General features: G+C 42.2%; 1 protein-coding gene across 1 annotated transcript in view; it reads right to left on the reverse strand.

The window, feature by feature from the left end:
• Positions 1–12,937, reverse strand: part of tesk1b (testis associated actin remodelling kinase 1b) — a 30,517-nt gene that overhangs the window by 9,768 nt on the left and 7,812 nt on the right. The window contains exons 3-6 of the mRNA XM_005750457.2: positions 4,949–5,070; positions 3,984–4,032; positions 1,580–1,726; positions 646–728 (exon numbers count right to left, since the gene is read on the reverse strand). Of these exons, the coding sequence (XP_005750514.1) occupies positions 646–728; positions 1,580–1,726; positions 3,984–4,032; positions 4,949–5,070 (401 nt within the window). The remainder of the gene's footprint in view (positions 1–645; positions 729–1,579; positions 1,727–3,983; positions 4,033–4,948; positions 5,071–12,937) is intronic.

Consider the following 12,937-nt stretch of genomic DNA (forward strand, 5'->3'; position numbering starts at 1 on the left):
GACTTTTTCTTCTGTAAACATTTTAACGTCTTTTCCCCTCAATCTTTAGAGCGGGGCCCTTTTATGCCAAGAATCTGATCGTCCGCCACTTAACAGACATGATGTCAGTGGAAAAATAGCTGCAGAAATTAAAATAAAGACACATCTGAGGATTGCTGGTCATTTATAGCCTGTACAGGCCAGTGATGAATTGTAGAAACCACATAAATGTCACTAGAAATGCAGCTGCAAAAACGAAGGGGAAGAGTCATAACGCGACACCAGCAACAGAGCTGTGAGTTAGTGGTGTGTCATAAAAGCTCACAAAAAAAAAAAAAAAAAAAAAAAAAACCCCACTGAAAACATCGCTGCGAGCCAAAGTGCCGTCCCGTCTGCCTTCCCCTGGACCTATGAAACAGAGCGGAGGCAGCGTGTGCCTGTGTACTTTGGAAAAACCTGACTGATCGGGAGTGAGCAACAGTCTGTGTGTGACTGTGTCTCATCCGAACGTCTCCAGGAGAAAAGCAGAAGTTGAGGGAAATATTTCGAGAGTGCACGGAGAAAGATATGGCATGGAATATAAACAGAGCGGAGACGAGTGCAGGAGTGGAATTTATTGAGCACGACTTATCTAATCACACAGCTGATAGGTGTCGACGGACTGACCTGTAATCTGGTATTTTCTCTGCCAGGCCAAAGTCTCCCACCACGGCCGAGCACACGCTACCTTCCCAGCGCACCAGGCAGTTCTGAACAGAGGGGCAAAGGTCACATGAATCACTTTATTGCTGCAGCAAACTGTGCATCCACAATATGTTAGAGCGGTGCTTTCTGCATGCCTGCAAAGATGTTTTTGGTTAGTTTTTTGCAAGAAGAAGAAGAAAACTTTAAGAAAATTCAGACATTCAGAGCATCAGATCACAGCGTCCCCCCCAAATTATTTCCTTTACACTCCTAGAAATACTCTGGACGCAGGACACGTGATGCCCACTCACTAGTGTTGAATGCAGCAGATTATCAGCTGTTGCATAATGACGTTACTGGCAGTAGTTTACAAAAGTCAACGACCTGCCGGGAGCACAGATGATAAGCCTGCAATCACCAAATCTGGTACATTTTTACACAATGTTTATTAATGTGCATTTTAAATACAATAAAACACACAGGCTCCTGTAGCATACTCAAAAACAACCTATAAAAATAGAATTTGAGAAAAAACAGACGAGAGTAGGGGCTCTAAGTGTGTAAAGGTCGCCTGCCAAGACTCCCACAGATGTTTTGGCTGCTGTTTGGCACAGATCCAGGTGCAACACTGGACCTCTGTGATAGCATCAGATGTAATTTTACGATTTGTAACGCACCTGCAGCGCCTTTAAATCTGTACTCAGATCTTTTTCACCTTCCTTCTGTTTACCAATCACGAAGTATTTACACTCCTGCGCCTCCCTGTGCGTGTGTGCGCGCTCACCTGTAGCCCTCGTGCTATTGTGGAGCATTCATACGCCTATGTGCGTCACAACCTTCTGAGCGAGTGGGTTCAGTGAGTGTTGATTCTCAGTGATGTGTGCGAGCAGTACATGAGCACCGTGTGTGTAATCACCTTGGAGGTCAGGTCTCTGTGGAAGATGCCCTTGCTGTGCAGGTACTTCAGTCCCCGGGCGATATCCAGAGCAAGGCTGAGTCGCACACTCCACGACAGGTACACGTCGCTGTCCAACAGCTGCTCGAGGTTGCCACCATTGATGTACTGAATTATCAGGAGACCAAACAAAAACACAATTAGTTATATTAATTATACTGATTATGCATGCATCTCATTCTGCTTAAAAATGTTGAGATAAAAGCTGCTTCCAGTGTTGTTAAAGGAAAATGCTTCCAGAGGTGTTTTCCTATTTGAAAAAAGAAAAACGAAGCTCTTCCTCCACACAGACACCAAATGCTTGCTAATGCTTATCATCTGGGTTTCTTCTTACTGTAGGTTTTAATCTTTAACCTGACATTGCTTTCAGTCGAATGATTTTATTTTCAAAAACAACTTTATTTAACAAGGACAACAGCAGTCTGGATACTGCAAACATCGCTGCATTCTTAGAGCACACTGTCATGTGTCCACAACCATCCACGTTACAAGAAGGCAGCGTCCTCTTTCCTTTTCTTCATGTTTGTTTAAACATCATCTCAGTTTACTTCAAGATACAGTGCCATGGCATCTACAGCGATTTCATAGCCTAGCATCCTTCTTCTGTTGACACAGATGGTCCTAAAATACTTGAATTTTACTGTCCAAAGTATGTGAGGGTGCAGGTGTTCATGTGGCCAAACAGTCTCCAGCATTGCTGTTGTGCTATATTAATACAATGTAACTGAACTAAAATGTTGTCATACGCACTCAAACATCAAGTCTTCTGCAACAACAACTACGGGATCCTTTTTTAGTGCATTTTGTTATAGTTAAGAGCAGATCAGAATTAAATCTCAAGTTTTCAAGCACTTAATCTTCCTGCGCTGAACTGTGCCAGGCAAACCTCACTGAAGATTAAAGTAGTTTATTTAGGCCACGACTTTTCATATTCATCAAGTCATCTGCTGGGTGAAGACTGGAAATCTGTTTGTGTGCATTGTTATTTCAATGGTTGAAAATGTCACTTTCATTTATGAGAAGTTGAGCTGACAGCCAAATTTTGGGGGAAAAAAAACAAAAAAAACCAAAAAAAAAAACCAAAACCCCCAGGATATTCTGTAAATTGATATGCAACAGAAGCTCTCATTTGTACGGGAAGCCACTGAGGTTGCATGATAAACAATTTAACCACAAGGTGACAAGAATTTCCCCATTTCTAAAAATGTGAATGATGAGAAAACCTCTTGGTCAATCAATCATTTAAATAAAAGAAAAAATTAAGAAAAACAAAAAGTTATAAAACCTCTGACCAACACGACCCACTAAAGACACTACCCGACGTTAGAGCAGGTACGCCTCTTCTCTCCTGACCTTTATGCTTTTTACTGACCAGCTGCTCAGTTACTATGGCAACATCTAAGAAACAGGTGACCTGTTATGAACCGTGTGACCTCAGTCTGGCCAGGATTAAGTGTACCGCAGTTACAGACGCTTGTACCGCCTGTTCTGGGTTTATGTGGAGAAATGAAAATGAAATCACCAATTTCAGAAGAAAAATCCTGAGAATCACATTCATCCAACCTGCCTAAACACTTAAACTGGAGGGCAGGGCTCAGTTAATTTAATAATAATATTTATGAGTCTTTTAAGATCAATTTTCAAATTAACTGACTAAATTAATGAGGTTGACACTACGCCTGCGTCAGACAACCTCTCAAAAATAACTGACTGCAACATGTAAAGTTTACACAACAGTAAACAAAGATGATATTAGACGGGTATATTTAGCAAATTAAAAAGCCAGCCGATGCCTTACAGCAGGCCTGATTCTCTTTCTCCTCCCCCCAGGACCAATAACTCGACTCATACTAGTTTGAAGTACAGGATCTGAAGAAACCATCTCTTTACGGCCAGATTTAAAACTCAGACGGTGAGATCAGAGTGCAATTTAAATTTGATTTTAAAATCAAAAGAGCCAAAACTTTTCATAAATGCCTCAAAGTATGCATTTAGTATGCAAAGTAGATAAATAATGTAAAAGATATAAAATGCACAATAAATGTCACGTTCAGTGTAAAGTGAGCTCAAAAACCAATGTATAACATTAATTTAGGCTGGCTTTCTCATACAGACTGAATTAAAAACCACAGACTGAGGCTGCAGATATTTTCCCATTTGATGAGTTTGACTTTTTTTCTTGCTACAAGGGAATCTTGTTTGCTACAATGTTTATAGTGAGGACAAAGGCAGATAAATATCAGTTTCTGGTCACATCATTGCTTTCATGCAGATGCACACAGCCGCCTGTTACCACTACAAAGGGCAAAATGAGGAGATCAAAACCAGATCGCCATCTGTGCTGTAGCACATTAATGAGACTTACCTCTGTGAGAGCATGGAGCTGCCCCTCATGGACACACACGCCTATAAACCTGTGGGTAAAGTACAGGAACATATATTAATGTCAAGTCTAAACTTTTTAAACATTTCAAGGATTTTTTTAGTATGGTGGACACACCCGGGACAGGTTCTATCACAGGGTATATTACACAACCATTTAAACAGTGTCAACAGTTAAAAAATGGTTTTATCAAATGCACGGCTGCTTTGAGAGGCATGTCCCGACAGAGGAAGCTGCCGGGCAAGTGTCGCATCTGCTAATCTGAATCACTGAGCTGGAACTCGAGACAGTTTGTGGCTTCTGGAGCATTTTATTGCAATCGTTCAATAACATGGTCTGCTGTGCAGCTAATTGCACCAAGTTGTTTTGCCGTTTGTTTTAAATGTTTTTAAATCAGGTGTGGCGCACCAATGTGGTCTATGGACCTTTTATAGCCCACCCGCTTTTACATCCATGGACACTTCAGGCTACGGCAAAAAGTGCCAAAGACTCTTATTAAAAGGTCATTAAAAAGTTATTTTCAAGTCAAGTGGCTTTGTCATTTCAAGCACGTGCAGTGGTACAGTACACGGTGAACCAAGACAACGTTCCTCCATGTGGTGCTACACATGACAAACAAACGCAGGACTACACAAAGTGCAATTGTGCAAGAAAACCCCAAAACAAACAAAACCAAAACAGTTCAACACCGGACAGAACTGAACGATACAGACACAGCAGTGCAATCACTGACAATGAACCCACTGAAAATCTAGTCTGTGGGCTCTTCTTGTGGACCACACAAACCACATCTATCACCAGTGTTTGAAGGCCGAGTATTCTAAACAGTGTACGATGAGACATGCCATCACAATGAAAATCAAACACTGGAAAGAAATGTTTTTAAATGAAAAGGTAAAAACTGAGTTTATGTTAACAGTGAGATGGAAAGCCAACATTTCAGTTACCTGAGTATGTTAGGGTGCGATAGTCGATTCATGAGCTGGACCTCCCTGAGCATGTTGGCCCTGTTACTGGCCAGGATGTTCATCTTCAGAGCCATCACCTGACCAGACACACGGTGTTGCACCTGGATGATGAAGGGAAAAGGAGCACAAACGCTTTATTTAGATCAACTGAAGCAACGAGAGCTGAAAAGCCGAAAAGACAATTTGTCATCACAAGCAAAAACACTTAAAATCTGCCTCACACCCCAGAAGAATCCATGACTGCTCCACATTTGGATGAAAGAAATATTTAAGACGCCTCACAGTTAACAGATGTATGGCTGAGGAGAGTAGGCGTGCGGCGCAGCGCTGGTGATGACGGATCTATCACACATGCATCAGTCACACCATCAACACCCTCTGAAGCAATAAAAATCTAAGTGCTGACTGAATGATATCTGGAAACCGGCCACGAAGCATTTAGAGGGTCGGTCAGGTTTCTTCCACACTCCTCTTGGCTGCTCGTCTGACCAAACCTGCTGCCATGACAATGAGGCCGTCTGGTATGGTAACTATGGCGATGCGACATGCTTCCTGGCGGGTGCATGTTTGTGCATATTTGCTTGGCAAGTAGTTTGACTTCCACAGAAATGTGTACGAGCAGCAGATGAAAGCAAAACACTCTGGGAATGTTTGCTGTGCATGTGCGTGGTGAGAAAGGCCAGCACTTTAAGTGTTTTACATGTACGAGTAAGTGTGAAAGGAAAATGTTGGCATTGTGAATCAATTAGAGAGGACTGCTGCTAAATTCTGACTTCGTTTTCTATCATTTTATGCATTCTGACCCCTCACGCTTCATCTGCTGCCTTTAGAGATTTTTTGTAATTTAACAAGTCTATAAAAGTTAATTGTTTTACCATTAAAGCAATCACAAATACTTTGGCGTGCAAACAAATAAATACTCTAACATCATCGAGCTATAACTGGTCCAAAGCATTATTGTTACAGCCAATTAAGCTGGAATTAAAATAACTCATTTGTCCTCTAGTAGTGCTACGTGTATTCAACTGGTTTACTTTGGGTCCTGTCCAAAATGTCTAAAAGTATGTCTAGCAGCTCTGTGAGAGCGTACTCTTGCATAAAGGAGCCAACACCAAAAAACACAACATGCTGCACTGCTCCAGTAAATGCTGAGCCTTGCTATGACGCGCAACAGTGTTGTTGTAACATCTCACCACGAACAATTGTAACAGGGTATCGGTACATTTACAAATTTACCAGTTACTGAAAAATAAGTACGTAAATGTGAGAAAAGGACATTGAGAAGTACACCACATGATTGAGCAGCTTGTAGAACCACCTTTATTATAGTGGAGGAATTTTGGGCCACTCTTCAATTCGCTAAGGTTTGCAGGCATTCATTCATGTGCCTCTGTCAGTGCGCCACAGGGTGGCTGTGGCTGCAATGTAGCTTGCCATCACTAGTGTGTGAATGTGTGGATGACCGGATGTGTAAAGCACTTTGGGGTCCTTAGGGACTAGTAAAGCGCTATACAAATACAGGCCATTTACCATGTGCAGCTCTCAAAAAAATTTCCACAGTATTTCAGTCAGGTTGAGGTCTGGACTTTGGTCCGTTACAACCCTTTAATTCTTTTTCAGTCATTCTGTTGTAGATTTCCTGCCATGTCTGCAGGTCATTGTGCTGGTGCATGACCCAGTTTGTCACGCTTTAACTTTCAGACAGCTGACCTCATACTTTACTCTAGAACATTTTGGTATTCAGAGGGATTCATGGTCGACTCAGTGACTGCAAGGTCCCCAGGTCCTGTGGCTGTACAAGCCCAAATCATCATCCCTCCACTACCATGCTGACATTTGGTTTACAGCAAACATGGAGCTGTGCATTACGGCCAAACATCTCCACTTTGGTCTGTCTAAAGCACATTGCTCTAGAAGTCTTCGGCTTTGTTCAAATGCATCTTTGAAAACTGAAACCATGCTGCCATGGAGAAAAGAGGCTTCCTTCTAGAAATCCTTCCAAACAGGCCATACTTTGTCTTTTTAATAACTGCACCATCATGAATTTTAACATGTGACCTGAAGCTTGCAGAATTTGAGACGTCTGTCTGAACTTGGGGTGGATTTGCTAGAATATCCACTCGCTCCTGTCCTGTGAAACACTATATTAATAAAAAGACTTAATACAGAATAGAAGACTTCATTTGATATCTTTTTACAACTTTTTTGACATAACTCTGGACAACACGGGTCAGAAAACCAGACAAATTTAAGTATAAGGGTATGCAGACATACATGCTTCATTCTTTTGCTCAGGTTTTTAGCCGCCAACTTTAAATCTGCTCTTTTCTATCGGTCAAATCACATCAGTCAAGCCTTCAATAGCTGACAACACCAAGAAAGGTTAAAGTGATCACACATGAACACCTTTCAGTGGTAGAAATTCAACAGCATTTTTACTTTCTGGAAAGCATTGAACGGCATCAACGCGTTAACGAGCTAACCGTGCTAACACCGGCCAGCCCCACGCACGGGGCCATCCGCGGTAACTCGTTAACAGAGATTTGCCGCGTTAATGCAGTTATGGCGTTAACATCATTTTAACGAGATTAACACTGACAGCACTATGATGTGGTTTTGGGAAGTATAATTTACATATACATGCCAAACAGACTGAATCAGTGTTAAATGTTTCTAAAGCGGTCTCTAAACCCCCTTTAAACCCGCTCAGTCTGTTTGTTAGGGTTAGCAGGATGCAATTCAGTGTCTCGTGGAGTCTTATTTACATGCACAGTCTAAAACAGTGACCTTAAAGCTTGGCTATACATCAAATATCCTTTTAGCTAACAATAAAAGCTAAACCGGTAACCTTTTATCTTCATTTGTGACATAAATGTGAAGCGAAGGAGTGGGAGAGCGTGAGAGAGGGTCAAAGTCTGCAGTCGTGAACTAAAGTCAGAGTGACACTGGCCTGGATCTTAGCTGAGCTCTGGATCTGACTGATGATAGAAAAACCACAAAGCCTATTAGAGTACAGACTAGAGTGCAGTGAGTAATGCCATTAACCGCGCGCACACACACACACACACACTCTGAGGCCGACTCTCATCGACTGGCTGCTGTGTCTCTTCTTAAAAAGGTCGCTCGAGGACTCCAGACTGCAAGCGCTGCACGCATGCATGGGTGCACACATGTAAGACTCTCACACGGACACAACTGCACTTGTGAACCGTCGCTTACTTCCTGTTGCAGAATAAAAAGGAAGGCTGAGCAGCACAAGTGTAGAGGGTAGAAGTGCAGGACTAATCTCCACTTCTCTTTATACATCTGCTGCACTTAGAGGCTGATGCAGACTCATGTGGGCTGGAAGATGGAGCCTTGAAGCTGATTAAAGGTTACTTTATACTTAAAAAGCCTCTTTGTGTACACATTAGCACCAATTTATCTTGGAAAGCAGCCTGCATGGCTGTGGATTCACATCACACTTGTCTAGGTTTCTCTGCCTTCACACACTTAGATGATATCTTTTTTTTTTTTGACACTCTGCTGTGTAATCCTGTGATTAACGGGCAGCCACACACAGACACACACTGACTCGCACAGGCAGGTTACATTGCAAACATGCACCAACTGCTGAGACAGCAGTGGTTGGAACTGCAGCCCTGTTCGACCTGTCAAATTTTGTCCTGACAGTTTAAGCTCCCAAACAAACAACCTCTCACTCATCATCACAGAGTCAGCCTGACTCAGCATGGAGCTCAAGTGCAAACCTTTCTTACGTGTGCAGTTTGGTTTTTTTGGCCATCTGAAAAGCTGAACTCTGTAAGGCTAACAGCGTATGCGTGGTGTTTTTCATTCCAAGCACTTTGATGGTCATCTCCAAGGACTCGCCACTGGAATGTCCATGCCTACATAGAGATTATCCATGATATGAACCAATTACACACACACACAAAAAAAGACTTCTGCTCACATGCATGTGCCCAGCCACACCCTAACACTCGCCTTCAAACACACAGAGCCTTGTAAAGTGCTGCTGTCAGCAGAGGAAAGGTCACTGGCATTTTTTGCCGTCTCGCTCAGTAGAGCCAATGTGCAGCAGCGTCTGTCATTAGCCAGCAGCCCGATGAGGCAGACTGATGCACAGCGAGGGAGGGAAGGACGTGCCAGAGATGCAGATGGACAACGCACTGGAAGGAAAGACTGGTTTGAAAAGAGCATATGTAAACCGTACTATGAGAAAAACTACACATTTGTTGCAGCCTCAGAGAGACCAGACCTGTAGTTTAACCTGACAGATGGTCGTTTCTGCAGTGCTGCGGTACTGCCAGGCTTCTTACGGTTAATGCAGCAAGCTGCAGCCAGGGTTTAATCCAAGCGCAAGGTACCCTCAGCCCGCGAACTGCTGTAAGGAGTCTCAATGAAGTCTCAATGCCAAAACAACTGCCGTGTTTTGGCATTTGCGATTAATATTTTTTAATATTAATGAATCCATTTCTAATGTTAGCTAGAGCTGCTAACTGACTTTGAGGCAAAGTGGATAAGAGGGAAAATTAACCAAAAAAAACCCAAACATTTTGTTTATGTTGGCACGAAGAATATAATACACTGAAAAATGCAGTCACTGCTACTATTACTACCACCTATTTAACAAATCGGTTTCACCACAAACAAGTGAACCTTAAGGATTTTGGACTATAAACATAAATGAAACAAACAAATGTTTTTGGTAAAGTGTAAAATGCAGATTATATTTTATGATATGCAAACACAATTTTTCCTGAATATCAAAGAAGCTTCACTAACATTTAAGCTGATGTTCATTTCATGTAATGCTATGTTTTGTGTGATTTCACATTTGTAGTGGTGACTAGAAAATCTGTGCTGAACAGATCACACACTGCTGCAGAGGGTGGAGTGTGGCTGGCTGTAACCACACACCCACACACACACACACACACACACCCTGACTTTGCCTCCAGACATGGGGTCAACTCCAAAGGCCTTGAGGATTTCATGGTTACTTCAGCTTCCCACTAGCAGTAGCCCGTCTCTGGCTACTTTAATGAAAAGTAAATCAGCCTTCAAACCACATCAGAAAGTGGAAATGCAGGGAGACTGGACTAAAATGAGTTTGTTGTAGTATACAGCAAAACAAATGTGGCAAATCTCCTCACAGTACTGGCTTGTAGATGCATATGAAAGAAAAACATCCCTTTCAAAAAAAGTAATAATCATCATCATCATCATCACTAAATGTGCTTCCTACACAGTATTTTAACAAAAGGAAAGCAACATTTATCTCACAATCAGCATTTCAAGACATTTTTAACAAAGGAAGCAACACATCAACCAAACTGACACGTGAGATTTACGCTGAAGTGTGAAGAGACCTAGCAAAGTCCCGAGGGGGGGGAAGTAAACTTGTGTTTGATGGATAAAATTACTTCTGCAAAACAACTCAAGGCTTAAGCTGCTGCCCGAGGCACTGCTCTCAGTTATAGCGTGAAGAAGCTTACAGACCGTGTTTCAATAAGAACTTACACGTGGAAACGACCGAGACGAGGCACCCAGCCAAGCGCTGGTCCATCAGTGAACGAGCAGGGAGGTCCCACTCTGCGCGGTCAGGTCAGGTTCAGAAACACAACCTGATCCAGGAGGCGTGCAGTCCACGAGCTGTCACAAAACCGATCACTGTCTGTTGCACAACAACAACACTGAGCCGGCCACGCCTCCTCACACACAGGCCAAAACAAAGAGGGGTCATTTAAGTTCACGCATGCAGCAACACACTGTCATCATCGCTGACCCCAGAGAGGCTGCTAAAGCAGACAGAGGAACATGAGGACCAGGTCTGGATCGACTGGATTAATACATGCATGAGACATGACTGATATTTTATTTATTTATTTATAACTATGGTCATCGAGTGTGATTATTTCTAGAAAAATTACTTCCCTCACTGATACATGGACATACAAGACATTATACAGCTGTAGTGATAGCTTCTAGAGTCCATATTAAATACAATATAAGTAACACCTCATCAAATCCATGCACATAAATGACAACACCAACTTTTTAAAAAGTATTACCTAACAACCCCCGCCGCCCCAAGACTGGATCTACCTGGGAGCTGTGCTGGGAGTCTAGTAAGAAAGACAGACCTGGGTCCTTGTCGTGTTAACCTTCTTAAATCCAAGGAAATTATCCGGAGGCCTAATTTTTAAGTGAATTTCAAAATAAAAGACCAAAAGAAACAAAGTCCAAGGTGGAAATTCATTCAGGTACACTTTGGAAAGTGTTATTTGTAATTACCTGACTATTACTTGTCCTTAATTTCAGATTTTTAGGGAAATTTATGTTTTTATCAAATATAGTGAGGACATATTTCCGCTGGATTTGGAAGTGGCAGATTTTGGAGGAAGATATATGTATGAAACACAAACAGCCAATAAATTACCATGTGTGGCTTTAATACTGCAAGTAGTGAGAGAGAGTACATCTTGTTTTCTTGAGGTGACTCCTTAATGGAACAGTGAACTGAGCCACCGTCACTGGCGACACAAATACTGAACCACTTGTTTACCTTCTTACAGGGGAGTTGCTCTCCTTGAGGTTTAGCTAAGACTACAGCCCCACCAACAAGTGGACGGGAGGAAACGCTCATTGTGCACCAATGTAAACACACAAAGTGTCTCCTTATATAAATCTATTGGTAACCACGAGAGGGGGTGAGAAAGAAAAAAAAAAAAGGAAAAGAAAAAAAAAGGGAAGGACCTGAAAACATAAGTGTTGGGCAACTCTTGCCCAACTACCTATTTTAATCCACAGTCAAGTTGAAAAACTGTATTCAATAAACACAGCGGTTTAAATGAAGACGTGAAACACCACACGCTCAGCACTTTCGAGTTTGTGTGGCCGTGCAGAATATAAACAAAGCTAAATATTTGTGCAGCGAGCTGCAGCAAAGCAGGCCCCGACTGGAATGACAGAGGAAGGGAATAATGAGGGAAAAGTGCCACACTAAAAGCAATCATTTTCAAGTCTGCACTGGCTCTCCCATACCAACACCACCATCCAACAGTAACACAAGCACATACACCCAGCCCGCCTCCTAATCCCAAACACTGAAAATGATCACAGGCACACAGGAGACAGCTGATGATGGATCGTGGTTTGTGTGTATGCAACACAGGAGATCTGTTTTTTTCTCCTCCTTTGTTGTCGTTTTAGATTTCCAGAGCTGAAATCGTTCCAGCCACCGGGATTTACTAAGAACCGATTACATCCTGACACGTCCTGCTGGGAGATTCCCAGATTTGCTGGTTACAAAAATTTTTTATTTCCCTCTCCCCCATGCCATTTCAGGAAGTGTAAGACCAATACGATGGAAGAAAAGATTTTGTTTTCTGCAAGAAAGTCGTTTTTTCTAATATAAATCGACCTGGGTAATAAATCCATAAAGCAACTGCCAAATCTATAAAATGTTAGAAAGAAGAGGAAAACATTCCTGCCACCATCACAGAAATCCCAACATTGAGTAACAAGTACATCGGGGGTATTTCTTCAGTAATTAGAGGATCCACTGAAAGTTAAGCTCAGCTAATCCAATAAAAACCGAATGAGTGAGAGGCAGAGCAGAAATGTTATGAAAATGCAAACATAAACGAGTACAGTACTGTGCAAAACTCTTTGGAAAACAGTCACTTCTTTACATTTTACATGGACAGTGAGACATATTTGCAAACACACACACAGAAAGACGCTATATAAGACTTGCAACCATTTCTGATGAGGTTTCAGTGAACAGTACATGGGTCGACTGAAGGGCCAGATGCATCAGTCAGGTCCTGTGCTGGATTTTTCCCCACTTTAAGGACTTTCAGATATTATTAATCTACTGTAGATGTTTTCCCCCAGTCCTGACACATCTTTTGTCCTCTACTTGCCCAGTTTTCCTCAATTTTTTATCTCACACACACACAC

This window comes from Pundamilia nyererei, unplaced genomic scaffold (genome assembly GCF_000239375.1).
Source record: "Pundamilia nyererei isolate P.nyererei 1_Seehausen unplaced genomic scaffold, PunNye1.0 scaffold00275, whole genome shotgun sequence".
NCBI classification, from domain to species: Eukaryota; Metazoa; Chordata; class Actinopteri; order Cichliformes; family Cichlidae; genus Pundamilia; species Pundamilia nyererei.